Source organism: Hipposideros armiger, unplaced genomic scaffold, assembly GCF_001890085.2.
Source record: "Hipposideros armiger isolate ML-2016 unplaced genomic scaffold, ASM189008v1 scaffold_419, whole genome shotgun sequence".
Classification (NCBI taxonomy): domain Eukaryota; kingdom Metazoa; phylum Chordata; class Mammalia; order Chiroptera; family Hipposideridae; genus Hipposideros; species Hipposideros armiger.
The window spans coordinates 1,402,458-1,424,115 of NW_017731769.1; the positions used below are offsets into that span (position 1 = coordinate 1,402,458).

The 21,658-nt window shown below is 42.0% G+C and overlaps 1 protein-coding gene across 2 annotated transcripts in view; it reads right to left on the bottom strand.

Moving 5' to 3' along the window:
• The window catches only part of MECP2 (methyl-CpG binding protein 2), a 62,251-nt gene extending 48,081 nt beyond the window's left edge, over positions 1-14,170 (bottom strand). The window contains exons 1-2 of one of the 2 annotated variants that reach the window (XM_019664293.1): positions 14,023-14,131; positions 8,796-8,919 (exon numbers count right to left, since the gene is read on the bottom strand). In XM_019664293.1, the coding sequence (XP_019519838.1) occupies positions 8,796-8,821 (26 nt within the window). In that variant the 5' untranslated portion in view covers positions 8,822-8,919; positions 14,023-14,131. Of the gene's footprint in view, positions 1-8,795; positions 8,920-14,022 lie in introns of both variants that reach the window. The other variant, XM_019664291.1, reaches the window with a different exon arrangement.
• Positions 14,171-21,658: the final 7,488 nt, after the last annotated feature.

The window sequence follows — 21,658 nt, forward strand, 5'->3', positions numbered from 1 at the left end:
GACCCTTCAGCATGGAGCAGCAAGGAACTCTGTACTCAAACTGAATTATACTGGCCAGATGAAAAAGTTACTCAATGGGGAACAACCCCATAATTTAGAAGTGAGCATCACTGTAACAAATATTCTTATGAAATGTGGAAAGTTTCACGAGCATCAGTAAGGAAGCTGTAAAATATATCATCCAAAGTCCTGCTGCATCCATCTGCAGTGACTTGTGGCTTGGATGGAGGTCTTAGAAGTGGAGATGGTTCTGGGGTACCTTACTGGTGAGGGGAAGAGCAGAATCAAGGACAACTCCTAGAATATGTGACTGGTAGGTGGGTGGTCATTGATGCTGTTTACTGAGATAGAAAAGACAGGAGGAGAAGCAGGTTTGAATGGGGAAAAAAATGGAAGAGTTCTGTTTGGGACTTGTTAATTTTCAGATGTCTATGAACAACTCAGTGGAAAGACTGAAGAGGTCATCCGATGTGGGGCTCAAGAGGGAGCTTAGAGATTCAGGCAGAGTAGAATCGTCAGCACACAGCCATACCTGTCATTCAGAGCAATGAAAACACAGAAACAATGGAAAAGCTCCTAATTAAATCAAAGCGTAGCCATCAATGAAATGTCATGTGGTCATTAAAAACGATGGTGTAAAGGCATTATCCAGATGTTACCTCTCTGTAGATAGATTTATGAGCAATTCTTACTTTTCCTCTTTCTATATTTTCTAATTTTTTTCATTAAACAGGTATTAATTTTATAATTAGGAAATACAATTAAGTTATTTTCATTTTAGGGAAAGGTAATGATATAAATCTATTTTTACTGACATGGAGAGATATCTACAGCATATCACTGAGGAAAAAAGGCACATTACAACAGCACATGTGGTATGGTCCCATTTACCTAAAACAGTATGTACGTATGCACACAGGTGCATACAGAAAACTCCAGAAGAACATTTAAAATGCCAAAAGCAAAGGTAACTTTTAGGCTATTATTTACCAAGCAATTTATGTGGTATTAAGAATTCTTCAACAGTTTTAGTTGCATTACACTTTGCATGATACCTGTAAAACACTAAATGTGTTTATAAAAATATCTGATATAATAATTTGAACTAAGCTTTAAATGTCATTTTAGCTCCCTTTATTGCACCTGTGCTTTAGGGCTTTTCTTGGTCTCTTTCCCCCACATAATGACTACTCAAGTGCTGGCTGTTCTTCTTTTTGTAGTTGCATGGTATAATGTACACAATAGGCGTTCTTAATCTTTTTCTGCCATGGACCCTTTCGGCCCTCTGGACCCCTCCTCAGAAGAATGTTCTGAAATGCATAAAATAAAATGCATAGAAATTGATTAACAACATACTTTGATAATCGCAGCTAGAGTAATATGTGCTTCTTTAGTAAATCATTAAATAAGCAGATTAGAGCTGGGTCTAATAACTACCCCAAGTTTGAAGTAGTGATGAGCACAAGCGATATTTCAAACATCTGTACTATAATATGATATGAAAGTATCTTTGATCTCCACTGGTGACAACGTCACAGGCACTCCTAATACTACCACGGCGTTGCCTACATTTGTCATTGAAGGAAATCTGAATTTTCAATGAAGGTTGATGAAAATAAAGATCGAGTAGTGTTTTTCCCATCCAAGGTCATGGAACCCCTGAGTTCTCAACGCTGAGTCAAAGAGCCCTTGGTCTAGAAGGGAAAAGACCAAATAGTAACAGCAGTTTTTTCCTCATGGTGGAATTTCCAGAGTGATTTTCGTATTCATCTAATTTTTTTACAATGATGTTTTACTTCTGTAATTAAAAAATAAAGAGCTTAATAAATACTATGTTTTTGTTTGTTTGCTTTGTCTTAAACAACCTGGAAGAGGGGCTAAGAAATTTTAAGCAGTTGCTTACAAGTTATATTAACATTTTTTACAGGGTGATGCCACTTAAAAAAAGACTTTCAACCTTCCCTAACCACTTAAGTATTATGACAACTTTAATCATTCCCATGTTCTTACAAGCCTAGAAAAAAATCACTAGATTATTTACTCTGGAGTTAAAAGTAAAAGACAAACTGTCACAACTACAGATGTTTGTCTATTTTTCTGCCAAGTGTAATTCCAAAAACAGCTGAAACTATTAGAGCAAATTAGTACTTAATATGGACTAATACCTTCTGTTGTTTACAAAAACACAAAACCCAGAAACATGAAAATTTATATTTAAAAACTAAGTTACTAAATATGTGTAGACAAATTTAAAAGACAACTTATCAAAGTAATGTCAAAACTTAAGTACCACTAGAAGCCCAAGAAAACCAAAATGCTTTAGTATTTTCAAAAATAACTCACATATAGAAAGACAGCTCATGCTTTAAAAGTGCTCAAGTTCATGTTTTAGCAGCACTGTGGAATGTTGCAAAGGAGATGGGAACGAAGGGAAATGTGCATATCTCAGAAGCCTGCTTTGCTTTCTTTCAAATCTAAAAATAAAACCTTCGAACTGCCATATTAATAAGTCTAGAAAACGGATGCTTCTTTTTTGTGGAAAGCTTTAACCAACATAGAAATAAAAATATCTTCTCGGTCAATCGGACCAAAGGATGTAAATATAAACCAGATGCTAATCCTCTTTCTCTATCATTTACTTCTCCTGCAGGGCTCTGGTGGGGCTTCTGCTGTAGAGATGTTTCTACAGCACAAGGACACATGTTAAATGAATGAAGGTGTGCATAGAGTAACATGGACCAGGCTCAAAAGCCAAGTATTGAGTGAGAAGAGTTGCAGAGTGTTACATACAGGATACCACTCTGTAAATTTTCAAAAACTCTTTCAAATGTTATGCGCTGGTCATGTGTAACACAGCATAAAGCTTTCATGGAGAGTATCCCCATCACCTTTGGGGACCTGGCTATCTTGGGGAGGCATGGCAGCAACTGCAATCATAGGCTGGGATTTCACTGGAGCTGTCTGTCACATCTGAGTTCCATAAACGGGGGCTGGCGTAAATTGCACAAACTACTAATGCTTCGAAGTCCGAGTGGAAAGTACCTGGAGTAGCTACCACATGAGCAGAGTGTAGAGGCCAAGGAGGAAGAGGGCATGGAGGACTGTGGGAGGGCAGGACGTCAAAGGCAGGCACATGAGGAGTGGCGAGAGGGCTCAGATCCCACCTCCTTAGCCCAGGCTTGCAGGGATTACAGCAGGGCCATCCAGTGGCTTGTAAGGATGGAACTGTCCTTGACAAGCCAGGAGAAAGCTTGCTTATGCACTGCTTCCTTCACCATGAAAGTCTTGGTAAAAAAACAATTTTTAAAAATCAGAAGAACTAAGCAATGCCTTTGGTACCATAGTTGACTCACAAGTCATGCACGCTCCTGCCCTTCTCTCAGTATGGAGTATCAGAGAATGAAGTGTGTTGGAAAAGAGAAAGCCCTCTCCTGATGGGTCCCCCCCGCCCCAGGGTTTCCTGGGGTAGAAGTGGAGGGAACCAAGGTTCCATGAAGAGGTCTGGAGTGGGAGCCCCAGGGGCCTGATGGGTGGCTGAGAAGTCAGCTCAGGGCAGATGCCCTCCAGAGCAGTGAGGGGTGCACAGGGGACAGGATGGATGGCCAGAGCACCTTGCAATACCTTCTAGGGCTCGGAACATCTCAAAGTATGATGCAGTTTGGAAGGAAAGCTGAGCCTATTCAGCACAGCTGGTGTGGCTGTGTCTGATTTCCTACCACCATACTCTGCAAACGGGATTGCTCCCAGCTCCCCAGCCTGGCTTGCTCCACCGTCTCACCTCTGCACTCCAAACTCCTCTGCCCAGTCAAACAAGCTTTCTTCTTATCCAAGCCTCCATATGTGCTGGTCTCTCCTCCACTCATACTTTTTCTGGGACTAGCTAATGTTGCCTTACCGTTCAGGTCTTGGGGGTCACTTTTCAAAGAAGTGTCTTTCCTGACCCCACCTCCACATCTAGGTGGGACCCCTCTGACATCTATGTGCTCCCTCAGTGGCCAGTATTTCTCCATCGTAGCATCTAGCCGCTTGCAAAGAAATGGCATGTTTGCCTGTCTGGATCCTCCTTTAGACCAGAAGATCTCTGAAAGGAGGGACAGTCCCTAGCATCTAGGACAGTAACTAACACCTAATAGATGCTCAATTAGTATAGGGTAAATGAATCAAGTCTTGCTATATGAAGAGTACAACAGTGAAAGAGAAATGAAGCAGTAGCAATCTGGTCCTGAACACTCCAGGATAATATTCTTTATGCATATTACAATTCAAATGAGACGGAAGGTCCTGCAGCCAGAGACAACTCTTCAAACCTGAATCCACTGAAACTTGCAACAGTAGCAAACTAAAAATGCTCCATTTTCTTCAAGATTCACAAAGGAGAACTGGCCGAATTCCCTCTTGCCAACTAAGGGGTCCTGCCGCACAGGTTCTGCTCACACGAGGGCACGTCTGATGAAATGGAAGCTTCTGAAGTTTTGCTTTCCAGCGCTAACTGCTAAAAACTATGTCTTCCTAGCCTAATTAACAGCTCTCTAATCTCTACAAATAGCCTTGCAGTCATAAATGTGTATGCTTATCGACTCATATGTAGTCTTTCCTTTAAAACTGTGCAATTAAAAGGCCACCCTTGATTTAGCAGTGTCTACCAAAATTTTGACCCAGCATGTCCCATCTTTAGGAATTTCTCCTACAGATAATGTTGGCTGTGAGCAAAATGGTATATATAAAAGACTATTCACCACAGCATTAATGAAATTAAAAACACGGGAAACATAAATATCCCTCAATAGAAAACTGGTTAAATTACAGTGCATCCACATAATGGACTACTAACCCAACCCTTAAGAATAATAATATAGCTCGATAGGAACTGATATCTGATACATTGACTAAAAAGAGCAAACTTTGCAAATGTGCACAGTATTTTATTCTTGGAGTACACACACACACACCCTTGTTTTTGCATACATACATATATATGTACATAAACACACATATAAAAATATATAATCATATGAGGTATCTAGAATAGTCCATTTCAGAGACAGAAAGTAGAAGGGTGATTGCCAGGGCTGGGGGAGGAGGGAGGAATGGAGTTATGGTTTAATGGAGACAGTTTCACTTTTGCAAGATGAAAAGGTTTCTGGAGATGCATAGTGGTGATGGCTACACAACAATGAGAATGTATTTAATGCCGTTAAATTGTACACTTAAAATGGCTAAAATGGTAAATTTGATGTTATGTATATTTTATCACAATTTAAAAATCACACACACACACAAAGAAACTGGTAATGATGGCTGCCTCCAGGGAGACATATCTGGGGACAGGGTGGCAAGATCTTTTACCATTAAACCTTTTATACCACCTTTTTCATTCTGTACTACATATCTAACTATTCAAAAAATCATTAAAAAAAACACCCCAGCCTATAAAAGGAGCCTTTTCCTTAATCACAAGTCATTTATATCCTTTCTTTAAGTAAAAAATATTTTCAATCCAAATCAGGATTCCACTTCAGTTTTGAGGGTATTTATTAGACTTAAATGATGCAAGTTGTAAAAAATTACACTTGTTCCCCTAAGAATATATTAACTAAAAGCCTGTCTTTATTTTTATCAGCTTTTACAGAAAAGCTTCAAAATCATCATAGAAGAAAATTACCATCTTTATCAGTACACAACTTTTATTCTATCATAACAACCAAGCTAGCTGAATATAGAACTGTTTCTACAGCAAAAAGCCCTCAGCATAATTCAAGACAAAAGTCAGCCTGCAATTACATGAGGTATAAAACAAACTATGCTTTATGTTGCAGCCCACCCTAAAGCTCTAACTTATATGTCAGAATTACACACACACCCCCCCCTCTGGATTCCTCCTAGTTTATCTAAAACCTACTTTTGTAAAACACTATTGAAAAAACACTATTTTCTTGAGTCTTCCAGAATGAGCACTGTAGCTATGCCACTGGCACCTCAACTTCTGTAGCACTGCCCCCAGTCAAGGAGAAGACAGTACTTGCAGGGCCCAGCACCACCCCTGGCTCGAATATTTGTTGGATCAATGAATAAATGATTATCTGCTAACAGGCTTGCCATCAAGCCTCACAAAGAAAAAATGCAGAAAGACAGAAGAGATGCTTTGTTCATTTGAAGTCAGTACATGATAAAGATTCACCAAATAGCTATGACACAACTGGCTAAGTGGGAGCTAGACTTCATCCCATCCTAAAGTTAAATACAAACACAGGTACTTTTTAAAAACCACACAAAAAATAGGATAACTTACCTATAAGATCCTTTTGTATGTATCAAATATGTATGTATGAATACAGTATATCAAGTTTTTTAGGAAAAAATAAAATATGAATGAATGTTGACGTGTTCTTAGAGTAGGAAAGAATTTTCTAAGTATAAAAGCAAAAGAAGAAATCATAAAAAATTTTATGTATCAAAAAGACAAGCAAAATCAAAAGATATAAGACAAAGTAGGAAAAACATCTGCATGACGACAGACATTAAGAGTTCTTACAAATCCACTTAAAAATACCCTGACAGAAGAATGAATGCAGAACATGAAGAAGCAATTGGCAAAGATGGAATACAAATGGCCAATGACTGAGGGTTGTACGCCACGTATTTATGCTGAGGTTTAGTCTCAGTAATAGCCCAAGGAGCACACATTTAAAAGATGGTTATCCAATTCTGGGAGGGTACGGGGAAGAGGCGCTTTCTCAGAGTATCGTGGGAACTGGGATAGCTATTTTGGAAGGCAATGTTGGTGGCACCCGCCAGACACTCCAAGTCTAGGCAGCCATTCTTCCAAAAGACTGGCAGGCACATGAGGATGTTCAATCCAGTAGAATCTTTTAATAGCGAACCACTGGGAAAATCAATAGGGGGGCAATGCATGACAGTAAGTCGGCACCAGACCATGCTGCTATTTAACAGAAATGAAGCATAGAGAAATGTACCATATGGATAGATGCTGAATATGTATAATACTATCCTTGTTTTGTTAAAAATACAAAAGGTGCATATTTGTATTGCCTGAGAAGACTTGGAAGACTTTACGTTATTAACTAACAGTGGTTACTCTGGGTAGTAGGCGCAGAGAGTAACAGGGAGCTTTCATTTTTTTTACTTGATATACTTTAAAAAGGTTTGAATTTCCCATAAAAGCATATATTATTTTTATAATTTCTTAGAAAGGAAAAGAAGAAAAATAGTAAAATACAAGCACTTATCTACTAAAGACAGGTTCTGTCCATTGAGAATTCCCTGCAAAGTTCCTTGAAGCTCAGATAGCCATGTCTTTCCCATTCATAAATAATAAAGAGGTATGTTTAAAAACATCTCTTCTTTTCTGTATTTCTTAGAAGAAATTGCATAGAGTCATCACTGCCTGTTTTATAAAATCCATTTGTGATCTTAGAAAAAGACTATTAAAAACATTAACCACCCCCCAGGCCTACTATCTACCAGAAGAAACCCATTCACTGTCCATATTACATTTAGTCCACACAATTTCTGAGACAATGCACAAAGCGCCAGCCACACAACTCCCACCAGCATAAATACTTGGCATACAAAGAACGTCCTGTCAGCAGGGCCCAGGGCACATCCCGCAGCAAAAGGGAATGACAACTTGAGTCACAGGATCACGAGTGAAACCAAATTTGGGACTTGGAGGCAGTGTGATGCTCCTCCCTTCCGTCCACACCTTTTATTCTCCTCCGCCCAAACCCTGCCCTTCACATAGTCCCTAAATGAGCTATCTGTTATGGATGTCCACACAGTTTTAGACTGAGGTGTCAGAAACCACTAGAGAGACACAACAAAGTGCTACTTGGGAGTCTCAGCTGGAATCACAATGGCAGCATATGTGTAAACTCACATTTTTTCTTAGGAAAAGAAATGGAAAAATTCAATTAGAATGTTCTGCCTTAACACATGGAATGTTTGAAAATCCAGATGTCAAAATAGTAAATGTGGAGTGACCACTGATTTATTAGAAGCTTGAGCTATTGAGCCTGACAGTTGAGAAATTAAGTCCACAAAATTAAAGTCCACACAATGGCACCAAAGTAGCCAAAAGTGTGGCTGATAAAGCATCTGAGTGTCAGACCTCGAATGGCTTGGATCCCCAGCTTTTCAAAAGGCATTCATTCTGCTCTAAGAGTCTCAAGAGCCAGACGTGCGTCTGGGTGCTGCTCTCTTTAGTTCCCGAGGGAGGAGTGCAGCAAGCACATCCCATTAGCCATGGGCTCCGCTGTTCTATGACAGCTTTCAGGAGGTCATCGTTCTAGGGGACCACACACCAATTCTCATATCTGAAAATACATTACCACTGCTCACTAACGTTGACCAGGAAGTCATTTACCCAAAACCAAAGCAAACAAAAAAGCACTACGCTGAAGACCACTGGGCAACAGCAGCAGCGGCAGGTGAAGAGCTCAGTCAAAGCACTCTCAGCTCAGCTGACCTGCTTCAAGGTGAACTGAAGTTGCAGATCACCAGTTCCGGCTCTAATCTGACGCCCGCCCCCAGATCACGCTGTGGCTACCAAGTAACCCTACCCAAACTGACCTTTCAGGGCTCAGGGAAGTGACTTTTTTTTATTATATGGCACAGTTTGGCACAGTTATGTCTTTAGTCTTTGGGGTACTTTTATACTGTCCAAGAGTAGTATATCTTGTATTTTTCCTTTTTTTTATATTTATTTATTATTTTTTTTAAAAACAGATGGCCAAACCAGGACATATACTAAAAAAAAAAAAAGGAAGGTTACTTACCTGAGCCCTAACATTCCAGCTACCATGGAATCCTGTTGGAGCTGGTCTACAGAAGCAAGATGTATTCTGGGGAGTCACATGTCACATCAAAGCAGGAACTGGTGAGTCTGTATTTTTATGGAGCCTAAAACAAAGAAAATCGTAAGTTGAAAGCCCCCATCGTGCTGCACGACCTTTTTCCCAGGACTATTTGGGACATTTTGAAGATAAACATATAGACAAAGTACTATGCTATTTCCCGGCTTACCTAGCTAGAAACAAAGGATAAACTGCAAATTACTGGCACATAACACACAGTGCTAAAATAAAGGAAAGATTCATGCATGTTAGAATTGACACTATCACATGTGTTGTCTCCTCTGAAGGACACTTTGACACTATAAAGCATACTGTTAGTGGTGATCTCTGGCAAGTATTTCTTGTACCATGTCATACAGAAATACTTGGGGAGAGAATACATGTTCAAGAGAACATGCAGCATTAAAATGTCACCCTAAAAAGAACATGTTAAACCCAGAGGCAAAGTCTCCCTTCTTTTTCAAGCAGTTGAAGCTGCAATGAGCTGCTATAAGCTCATGTAAAGGGGCTTTAACCCTGAGAGAAAGAAGCAGAACCAACGGAAACCAAGTGCCCTGGGAGATCCAAAGCCATCCGCCAAAAGTCTGTCTCAGAGCAATAACTTTTAAGCCTCTCAGATCAGTAAGTCGCAATGTTCAACACACTGACTTATTAATCTGATAGTTTCTCTTTTGCTTTTGAATACATATTCAAAAACCACTTTTGTCATGATGTTTTTCATCATTAAGATAACCACTATTTCCTTGCTAAAACCTAATCTGGCCTATATTAGCTAATTTCTAATACCTTGCTGGCCCAAGAGTAGCACTTTTATCTTTAGACTAAAAAAAAGCCTAGCGTGTACAACTTAGAGACTATTCACACAAATAATGACTTGTGTAATCAAACTCAGAGGAAGGGCAACACCAACCAAGTCTTTTACTTATTTACGGCTGGTCTGTAACTACTAGGATAGTTCCTAAAATTATCTATTGAGGTGCAGTGAGGCCTTATAATTCCATTAAATAGTCGAGTCAGAATGCTTTGAAATCCCAAAGTCAGGGTAACAGTACTACTCAGTTAGCTAGATAATAAAAATCAAAGTGGCTGGAAGGCCCTGGAAAAGCCACAATTTTTCATAGCCAAAATTTCTTTTTACTTGTAAACTGAGGGAGCTGGACTAAGGTTCCTTCCAACTCTGAAAGTTTAAGATCTTTGATTAGCTCAAGAGTTCATGGAGGGGGCGGCCAGTTAGCTCAGGTGGTTAGAGTGCAGGCTCATAGCGCCAAGGTTGCTGGTTCGATTCCCACATGGGCCAGGGAGCTGCGCCCTCCACAATTAGATTGGAGACAACTGCTTGACTTGGAGCTGATGGGTCCTGGGAAAACACACTGTTCCCCAATAACATTTCTTAAAAAAAAAAAAAAAGAATTCATGGAGAAGTAAAAGAGCCAGCAAAAGAGAGCAGTTAGGTGAAAACCCAATAAAGCAGTGATTATCAGGTCCATATATACAACACCCCCAGCTCTTAGGCAAGGAAGACAAGTGACCGCTTCCTCAGGCTTGCTCCCGAGAGTCCAGACTTCTGCAGTAACAGCAAAACAGCTATAGTGAGGACACATACATATGCCAGCAGACCCCAACACAAGTGTGCCTTGAAAAAGCTATAAAGGCCAAGGCTTTATTCTCTAATGGAATGGTCACCCCCTTCCCCTTGATATAGGAGTGGGGGTGCCCTGCCTGCCCCCAAATTCCTATTTACATTCAGATCCCCTACACACCTACCTACCATCAAAGTGGCAGAACCAAGTATTTAGGTAATGGCATGCAAATCAAGTTTTCAATAAGTAAAGGTTCCTTGCAAGAGAACGGCAGAAGAGCACAACCTTTGTGTAAGTGAGCCCAAGGAAGAGGAACCCATTTACGTGTGTCCTAACCAAAACAAGGTAGAAGCACAGTGGTGACAATGGCAGTTTGCATGGAGAGGGCTGTTACAGAAGCACCGAGGACAAGGTCCTTCCATTGGAGGGACAATAACACTCTGCCTAAGTAAAAAGGTTGTTTGTCTGTCGGCCACATGAGGCTGGTCTGCATGCATGTCACCATAGCAGAGGGCAATGAAAACAAGCAGGTGTCCTGCCACACTCCCTGGAACTCGGCGCCAGTCTAGGACTGTTCTTTTACCCCCCGTGCGTTTAAAACACTAGTTACTACAAATGTCAAACATTTTCTGTTATTGTCTCCTCCTCATGGATACACAGGCAGTCTTCCAACAAGCTGCTCTTAGCCAATTAAAAGATTTCTACTGATATCAAAACCAGGCGCTCTTAACGCTGTGACCAAAGATTGAAGTTCTCCACAGGATGTTGTTAATAGTCATTCAATAGTGCTGTTTTCCTGAGGAGATATATAAGATCAATTAATGGTGATATGGGAAAGTAAATAAATGTCTCCCAAGTTTAAAAAAAAAGATTTCTACTGATATTCGCCTTTAGAAAAGATTACTGGTTCTAGGACACATCATTTATCATGCAAATAGTCCCAGGCAGGTACATTATCGGTGGAAAAGGGCCTGAGACAGGAACTAACAATTTTAACTCTGCTCTTCTTTAAGTTAAAGAAAAGTGTTTCTCATTCCATCTCCACGTGGGGGAAGGAGTATTGGGGTGGAGGCAACATCATATGGGACTCATCTAGCCAGTTGTGCTGTCAAACTCCACAGCTTGCCTCCTCACCCCACTAGATCCAGCCACTCAAGAGGCAGGGCAGGCAGGGAAACGATGACTCTGACTAGAAATTGCAAAAAGAATGCAAAACTGTATTCTAACCCTCTGCCCCCCCCCAATACACAAACAGCCCAGAAGTTGGAATATGGTTTGACAGCATCATGCTGTGTCAGGTGAAACAAAGACCTGGTACTCTCGGTTTAAAGTATTCCAGGCAAATGTGTAAAAATAAGAAACAGAACGGTGTGATAGGCCAATTTGAGCAAAAAAGCCACAGAAGGTTTCGTCAAGCTGTTAGGACATGCTTACTTCAGATACCACCAGGAACTTCGCAGATAAACTATACTCTGGAAGCTACCTGTGCTGTTTAACGGGCTAGGGGTATGACAAACAGCTAGCCGGAGGGCATCTGAGGAGGCAAACACATTGCCAATGACGGCAAAACAAAGCAAAGTCCTTGTCCAGTCACATCTCAGATTCAGACGTACAAACCTTGGAATCTCTTTCAAGCGAGGCTTGCGTCTGTGTTCTGGACGGGATGTGCCTCAGTGATAGGCCACTTAGCTGACATGCTACGAATGGGTGCTCTGTGGTGACTTACTTAATCAACTGTACTTCTTACTAGATTGATTGTGCCCTTTAAGGTTCTGACATGTGTGGGTAAGAAAATAAAAGTGTTTCCTAGGCTTCCCACTGGGATTTCAAGTAAAAGTCCTAAAGGGCCCACAAATAAGCCCATTTCACCTAAATCCCTGGGGAAAATTCCCAGAAGACCTAAAAAATCCAGACCCTGTATTTTTTAATAAGGATCTAGCATATTTCGAAAGACCCTAGAGGTCAGCTCAATCTCACTGTTAACTGCAATCACTGAGGTCTAGATGAAAATTCCAGCCACGAAACCCAAATTTCTCCTCTAGAGTAATAACTGCCATTAACAGTGAATTTTACTACCAAGATCCGAATATGCTTCATTTTTCTAGTATAACAAAATGCCTACAACTTGTGAGAGTCCTACAAAGTCTAAGATACTTAGCATCATCACACGCCGGTAGGTATGGCTCCAGGATCACTAACCACCCCCTGAATTTGATCCTATCATCTTGGGGTACTGATCCCACACAGCAGACACAACATGTGAATGGCTCCACAGAGCCTGTTCCTGTTCCTGGAAAAATAACCAGAAGCACACATCTGCCTGACCATGAGTCAGGAATATCAATTTTGTGGTTGAGCCCGTTTCTGCTGTGACCAGTCCACACGGAACACACAACAGAAGCGACTGCCACAGAGGTATTCCAGAGCAAGCTTCCCCCTCTCGGGTTCATACTTAGCAATATCATAAACAGTCTTCTCTTTGAGAGCATTCTTTTTAGACTCTTCACAATGACCTTAAGTCTTCAGTGCAAAACCACACATTGCCACACCACGGAAAAGTCACCTGAGTTTCAGTTTGGGTGATTCGATCATAACCAAACTTAAATGGAAATAAACTTTCAGGGACAATTGACAGGAACCACAGCGATGCGATGAACTTGCCCCATATGGTACTGGTGATCTTGAGCAGGACGCACTCCAGGACTATGGGAGCCCGTTACATACTGTGTCCCACTCCACTTATGTAACTGGAAGATCGCCGGCGAAGGGGGGAGGATGGGAGGACGCTCATATTCTGAGGCCACAGCAACCCCAAAGACCCTGGAGGCGCGCTCCCACTGAAGAGCCTCAGGTGCTGCCGGACAAACAGTCCCCTATCCACGGCTCCTGATAGGAACTAGAACAGCCTCTTTAGGATGAGTTGTGGGACCAGGAACACAATCTCTAGTCCCTTTAGTGGGTGGACAATAATTCCCACCTATTTGTTCCTGCTACATGGGAAAGGAGATGGTGGACCGACTCGCTCGCAATGGGGGCAGAAAGTCACGGAATGGGCGAGAAGGAGGGGGAGGCAGAGCCTGAAGATGGGGGTGAGAGCGCAGGAGCCCTTGTGGCGCACTCTCCCGACGGGAGGCGGACTGCGCACGCGCGCCGATGGGGGGGCCGAGTAACGGGAGAGGGGGCGCGCGAGGGAGGGAGAGGGGAGAGCGCGATACAGGGACAGGCTGGGGCCGCGGGCGCGCGACGGCGCCGCGGGCCCGAAGCCCCGATAAGGGCACGACGCGCGCGCAGCCCGGACAAGCAAAGCCCCAGCGACAGGGGCGCCCGTGGGGCCGGGGGCCGGGATGCGCGCTGAAGGCGGGAGAGAGCGGGGCGCCAGGCGAAGGTGGCCCTGGGAGGCCGGGGCGAGGACGGTCACCCGCGAGTGCGGGTGACGGAGGGTAGAGAGGAGGGACGCCATCCGCCAGCCGTGTCGTCCGACCCCGCGGGCCCCTCCCGCGCCACGTCCCGCCCCTACCCCCCGCCCCTCGGCAAGGGTCCCCGCCCGCGGCCGCGGTGGCCCCACTCACAGTCTCTCCTCCTCGCCTCCTCCTCCTCCTCCGCTTGGCGCGGCAGCGGCGGCGGCGGCCATTTTCCGGACGGCTTTTACCACAGCCCTCTCTCCGAGAGGAGGGAGCGCGCGCGCCGCCGACGCCGGGACTCCGCACGGTCGACGTCGCGCCCCGCCCTCCCGGCCAGCCTGCGCGCAGCTGCACCTGCGCGCCCGCGTCCCGCCCTCGGCGCTGCCGCGAGCCCGCCTGCCATTGGCTGCTGCGACCGGGGTGGGGCGGGTCCTCCGCGGCGACGCCACCAATTGGCGGTAGTTTGTGTCCATTCTGGCCAGGGAAAAGGGGGCGGACCCCCTATCCAGCTGCCGATTGGCTGCCGTCGGCCGTCATTTGGGGAAAAGAGGCGGCTTGGGCACTGAGGGGCTGGTTTAGTGGGAGGAATTTGAATATTAAGGATTAATGGGCCCTTGCGGATGCTGGGGCAAGTGAAGGCCTAGGCTTCGGACTCCGGTTTGCGCGGCCCTCCCGCGCGGTTGATGCGCTGTCCACAAACATGCCAAGTACGCTGCAATAAGTGTTTCACTGCACCTGCATTTTCTCATTGCCACCGCCTTCAGTAGAAGCAGCAAAGTTGCCTGCCCTGGAGCCTGACGTTCCAGCTGAAGGACCTTGGTTTAAGAGGCCTATCTATTGCATTCTTTCATCTGAGCCTGCCATGAGCCAGACTTTCATACTGACAACAAGTCACAGCTCTGGCCTTCGTGAAACTGTGGTGGGGGAAAAGGGTACATGACAAGGCTGCATGAGACTCGTCATTGTTGGATCAGATGGTTTGGTGGAGGTGTGAAGAAGGCAGTGGAAGCACAGAAGAAGCAGCACTAAGCTCTACCTGTAGCGGAGATGGAAGATTTCCTAGAAGAGGTGATTTGGGAGCTAAGATCCAGCAATTCTGTTTTGAAAAAAAATAAGAGTATGAGAAAAGTTTTAGCCAATGGGATGTTCAGGACAAGACAGTTTGTCAAGGCAAACTTACTCTGATTCCAGCCATCCTCTAATTCCTTGTGCTAGGCCTATGATTAACAAGGAACCTGCTAATTCTGATTTGGTTCTCCTCCCTCCCCCTATTAATTCATTAAACAGCTGCTATGTGCCAGGCACTGTTCCAGGCTCTGGATGCACAGTACTGAACAAGACAGCAAACTAATATTCTTGTGTGGAATATTCATACTAAACATACAAATAAGTATATAATATATTGAGACATAGTAATAAAGTCTTTGAGATAGATAAAACAAGGGTGAATGGGTGCTATTTAGATATCCACAGGCTTTTGTCCTCAATTTATTCTCCCATGTGGATATCTGGGGAGAGAACATTTCAGGCACGTTCAAAGGCCCTGAGGAAAGACTATGTCTGGCATGTTAGGGACTAACAAGGAAGTTTATGTGGCTAGAGAGAGGTGGAGCCACTATGGGAAATGGGAACTTAATCTGAGATGAGAAGCCCTTGGAGGATTTTGAACTGGGAGCTGACATACATCATCAAATCTATGTTGTAGGTGCAGTGTGGAGAACTACCCATGCTGGGACAAAACTAGGAGCAAGACCCTGGTCTTGAGGTCCTGACAACAGTCTGCGAGAGGTGATAATGGCTTTAACTAGGATGGTAGCAGTGGAGGTTCTGAAAAGTTGTGAGATTCAAGTCATATTTTCAAAATCAAGCAGAAAGGATAGGCTGTAGGGTATAAAGACAGAAAAGAAACAAGTATGATTTCTGAATTTTTGGCCTGAGCAACTTAGTAAATGGGTGCCTTTCACCATGATTGGGAAAACGGTAGAAAAAGCACATTTTTGAAGGTGCAGATTGAGAATTCTGTTTTGGCCACGTTAAGCTTGGAGTGCCTAGTAGCTGTGCAAGTGGAGCTGATGAGGAGGCGCTTGGGTCAACACGCTGTCAACAAGTCAACAAGGTGAACATCAAACTCAAGAAGCTAAAAAAGGAACAACACAGTAAACCTGGAGAAAATAGAAGAAAAATAACAATAACAGAAATTGATGAAGCAGAAACAAATGATAGAGAGGACTGAGAACATCAAAAGCTGATTCTTTGACAAGCTGAAAAACAAAAGCCAACCCTCTAACAAGCTACATAGAAGGAGTGAAGACACAAGTCAATTATAATAGAAATGAAAAGGAGCCATAGCCTATGGATAGAATAGATTGTACAATAGATTGTAGATAAAACAGATACATTTTTAAAAGGATATTATGAACAACTGTATGTCAGTAAATTGGAAAATATAAGCAAAATGAATAAATTCCTAGAAAAGCACAGCTTACCAAAACTGACTCTAGAAACAGAAAACCTAGATAGACCCCCCCTATAACCACAAAGAAATTTACTATGTATTTTAAAAATCCCCCCTCCCAAATAAAACACGCTCAGAGAGCTTTACAGATGAGTTCTACCAAATCTTTAATGAGTGGGTAATTCCAATCATAAACAGAAAATAAAGAAATCTCTCCAAACTTATGAGACTAATATAACTACTATAACGAGCTAATGAAAGCATGACACAGGATGTGGAAATAGGTATAAAAATTCTAGACAAATAAACTGAATCCAGCAGTATATAATAATATATCATAACCAAGTTGAGTTTTATCCTAGGAATGCAAGGATGGTTTAAAATTAGAAAATCAACCTTAACTGATTTAAGGGGAACAAATTATATGATTATTTTAATAGATGCAGAAAAAGCATTTGATAAAATTCAACACCTACTTATGATAAAACAACAACAACAACAATATAGAGAACTGTGAATAGAAGGGAACTTCCTTGATCTAATTAAAGGTATCTATTAAAAAAAACTTAGAACAAACATCAAATTTAATGGTGTGGAGTGAAAACAAAGCAAGAAACAGAACAAGATCTACAGTGCAACATCACTTGTGTAAAATAAAACACATGTATGCACCTCCTCCCATTCTCTCTCTTTTTTTAAAAGATTTTATTGGGGAATTGGGGGAGGGGAACAGTGTTGGGGAATCGGGGAAGGGGAACAGACAAGTTTCTGTCCTTTTGTTCTTCAGTCTAGTTGTGGAGGACGTTGCTTCACTGGCCCATGTTGGTATTATCCTTGCGCTCTTCCCGGGTGAGGCAGTCGTTCATCGGCCATTGGACTGCTGCTCACTGCAGCTCATGAAAGTGCATGCCAGCTGCCAGCCAGCCCCACTGCAGCCTGTGCCATAGCCAGCAATTCACAGCAGCCCAGCTCCAGGTCGAGCTGTTGTTCACCATCTTAGCTGTAGAGGGCACAGCATCACTGGCCTGCATGTGGGATCCGAACCGGGGCCCTGTTGCTCAGAGCTGGCGTCCCAAGCCAACTCTTAATCAACATGCCACTCGGCCGGCCCCCATTCTCTTTTAAACTTCATTCTTGGAGTTCACTGGGAGGAGAATGACCAATTAATCCCAATTCGATTCCCTGGTTGTTAGGATGCAGACATAGAGATCCATCCAGTATAAAGAGCTGGGAAAAGTAATGGGGAAAAAAAGATTCAACTCACTATAACTACAAAAATTATATAACAGTTGGGAATAAACTTCATAAGAAATGCCAAAAACCTATATTAAAAAACACAATAAAGACATCAGTTCTTCATAAATTAATCTGGAAATTATTTGCCTGAGTCAAAATCCAGGAGTTTTTATAGACTGTGACAAGTTAATGCTAGATTGGGAAGGGTAAGTGTACAAGACTAGAAATCAAGGCATTTTTGAAAGAAAAGGAACAATGGAGAGGGTCTTGCTAAATCTCTTAGTTTGAATAAACAGGACTTAAATGATACAATTTCACTCTTGCCATTGAAAAGTAGAAAAATATACTGGAGTTTAAAGTATTTACTAGTGAATAAAAAATGGGCCATTTAAAAAATGGGACTGTGGAAGAGAAAAACCAGGAAAATGTCGTAGAGAAAGCAACCAAGACAGAAAACCAACAACCAGAAAGATTTTATCGATATGGCAGATAGAGTTCAAACTTCTCCGTCTGTCTAAAAATCCCTTAAACTAGTAGAAAATATATATTTTTATGAGAAGGGTAAAACAGACTGCCCACAATTTTAGAACATCCCAGGTGATACCACAAAAAAATAAGTAAATAAAAACCACAAATTTGTTTCGAACACTACGGAACATTTCCTAAAGTTGCTTATAAAATAGATCCCTCAAAAAAACAATCTCAGTAAATTCCGAAATGTAGAAATCCTGGGGAACAAGAAATAATTACTGGAAATTAAATGTGATTATTGAAGTTCAAAATTCAATAGAAATATTGAAAGATAAAACCAAAGAAGTCTCCCAGAAAACAAAACAATACAGACAAAAAATATGAGAGAAAATATTAGGACTATGAAGAGTGATCTAGGAAGTCCAGAAAGCAACTAACAAAAATTTTTGAAAGATAAAACCCAGAAAAAGGAATAGGAATAAAAATAAATAGCATCAGACTTTGTAACAACACTGGATGATAAAAAATAATAGAGCAACAATTAAAAAACAATAATAGGACAATGCTTTCAAAATTCCAAGAGAAAATGATTTTCAATTTAGAATTCTACACCAGCCAAAATACCCATCAAGTCTGACAATGGGATAAAATATTTTTAGATATGCAAGAACTAAGAAAATTTACCTCTCAAATATACTTTCTTAGGAAGCTACTCGAGGATGTTCTCCAGCAAAACAAGGGTGTAAGCCAAGAAAAAAGATGTGGGACCCACAACACAGTGGATCTAATCCAGGAGAACAGTGACAGGAAATAACAGGAATGCCAACTCGGCAGAAGGGCTGATTGGCAATCAATCCAGATTGGACTAAGAGAATGGCAGGCTCTGGGAGAAAGGACTCCAATAATTTTTTTTTTAAGTGTGTGTGTATGTGAACTCAACATTTTAGATGGTATTTGGGAGTCTGAAGAAAATTGAATATGATTAGTGTTATGTAATATGATAAATATGGTTAATAATTACTACAAGAAAATAAGGAAAAGAAAGAGAAATAGCAGGGGGGAAAGTACTTTACAAGAAAGTTATGATCAAAATAATAAGCAAAGTAAAATATATTATACCGTATTTCCCCATGTAGAAGACGCTCCCATGTATAAGACACACCTTAATTTAGGGGCCCGAAATTTGAAAAAAATGTATTACATAAAGTTATTGAACTCAAGTTTTATTCATGATAAAATTCATACAACACCTCATCACTTACAAGTAAAAAATCTACAACCACTGTATAAGACGCACCCAGTTTTTAGACCCCAAATTTTTTGAAAAGGGGTGTATCTTATACATGGGGAAATACGGTAATTTCACCAAGTGATGGTGTGTAAGAAAATTCTCTTTTCATATGGTCCAGGGATCATCAAACTAGATTTATAGGAAGGAAACATAGCCTTAGCATGCCTCTTCTTGATCTGGTATTTCCAAATATTTACATGAACATCATAATGTTAATTTTTGTCTTTGGTTTTCAACTTTTAGAGTCAACCTATGCACAAAACATGGAGGAATAGGTTTTTGTTACAGGATGGGACATAGCCCTCTTCCACTTTTGTGTAGTAAAGGGTTAACTCAGCAGGCCTGGGTGTTCCTGAGGGTGGTCTTGGGAACCCCTGACACACCATATTGATAGTCATACTATCTTTAGTTCTTTGTAATTTAAAACAACATACTCAAACCTCTTGTTCCATTAACTTTCAATAGTAATGTATCTTTGACCACTTGGTATCAGCTAGCTACACTTTACTTTTACATTGTCAGAGTTAACATTTACATCCCATAGTGATAAAGTTGAAAATAGAATCTGTAAGGGAAGGGTGGGAGAGTGGAGGAAGGGGGAACAAAAGCATATTGGGGTTTGAAGGGGCCCAATAAATAATATCCATTTTCTCCCTGAGTGTCATAGAACTTGACAATATGATTCTAAGGTTCATCAGTGTAAATGCACAAGATGGGCCAAGAAAATGTTGACTCAAGGGAAGACTTGTCTCACCAGCTATCCAAAGACACTCTGAAATGACATTGATGAAAATAGTGCAGCTTTGGTACCTAAAGAGACAAATGATCAATGCAACTGAGTAAAGTCCCAAAGAGACACATATACATCTGGGCAGATCCACCTTCTTCCTTGTTGGTAGAGTCCTGGTTATAGCCCAGCTCCCACTCTTTTCTTGTGTGATTCAGGAAGAAATCCTGCTGTGGTGAACTGTGGTGGCTGGTGACCTAGTTCTGGCCAATGAGAAGTTCAAGCTAATCCTCCAGGGGCTCCTGGGAAGCCGTAGCCCTTCCTCTCCTCCTGGACTGGGTTGGGTCTCAAGGTGACATCTGAATTGGTGGCAGTAGTTCAATCAGGCATCAAGGGTCTCTTTATGAGAATTTTCTCTGTGCTTAAGGGTTCCCCTCTCATAACTACTTTTTCTGTTATCTTGATCACAAGTTGCTTATGACCCTGAAGGGCTTAAGGCCGCTTCTGTGAGGTCTTGGGAGATTAGAGACTTTGTCAGGGTCTGTTGTTATTTCCCAGCTTGGGGTTTTAATTTTGTGTTCTTTTTGTTTTCTCCTTGCTTAGGTTGGCTACTGTTTATCTTCTTGTCTTGTTTTTGGATTCTCAAAGAACCAGTTTCGGAATTGATTTATTAGTTCTCTGGTTTCTCTGTGTTCCAACTAGGTACTTTCTGTTCGCATCATTTCTGTTTTCTAGATATTCTGAATTTTTTCTTTGACTTTTTTTTTCTTTACCAAAGACTTTTTTTAAAGGGAATTCTAAATTCTAAAGGTAGACTTTTGTTTTCTTTTCTTTTCCATTTTTGTGCTAACCTTCTACTCCAAGAATGCATTTTATATTATTTTCTTTTCTATTTTTTGAAATTTCTTGAGGACTCTTTCTGGCTTAATGTCTGGTGAGTGGTTCATTCATCACCTGCCTCTGCCATGATGCCAGCATGGGTTGTTCCTTCTTGTGGTCTCAAAATGGCTATTTTATCCTTTAGGGTCCTCCCAGGAAAACAGAAAACCTTTCAACTGAGAGCATTGAATGCCGGGAAAGGGGCACCTAGGACCACTGGGAGTTTGATGGGGCATAGTGAGGCAACTTGAGGATCATAGGCAGGAAGTCACTGCCTCCCTGAGGCTGGAGGGACATAGGGAGAAGACCTAGAATCATGGAGGGCCTCTCAGTGGGAGCTGCAGCTGCTGCCCCTGGGGCAGAGGGAGAGAGGCAATATTCTTGCTGCTTCCTTTCTCCACTCTCTAATCGCTTGCACCCACTTCTCATGGTCAATCCCAGCCTGAAACCAGCTGAGCCAGGATCCTGGGAAAGGCAGGTAGCAAAGCCTCACCCTGCAGAGTGAGGGAAAGGTGAGGAATGGATCCTAAGGGCAAGCCCATCTATGAACTCTCTACTTTAAAAGACTAGGAAATACAATGCGGTGGTAAGGCCTCCACATCAACTATGAAGTGGACTCCCCAAAAGGGCATTGGTCCATCTGGCCCCCTAAGAAATGCTTACAACGTTATTGATTGTATTCCTCGGACTATCTTTTTCTATCCCTGAGGCCATATTGCAATTACCAATTTGTATTGTCTCATCC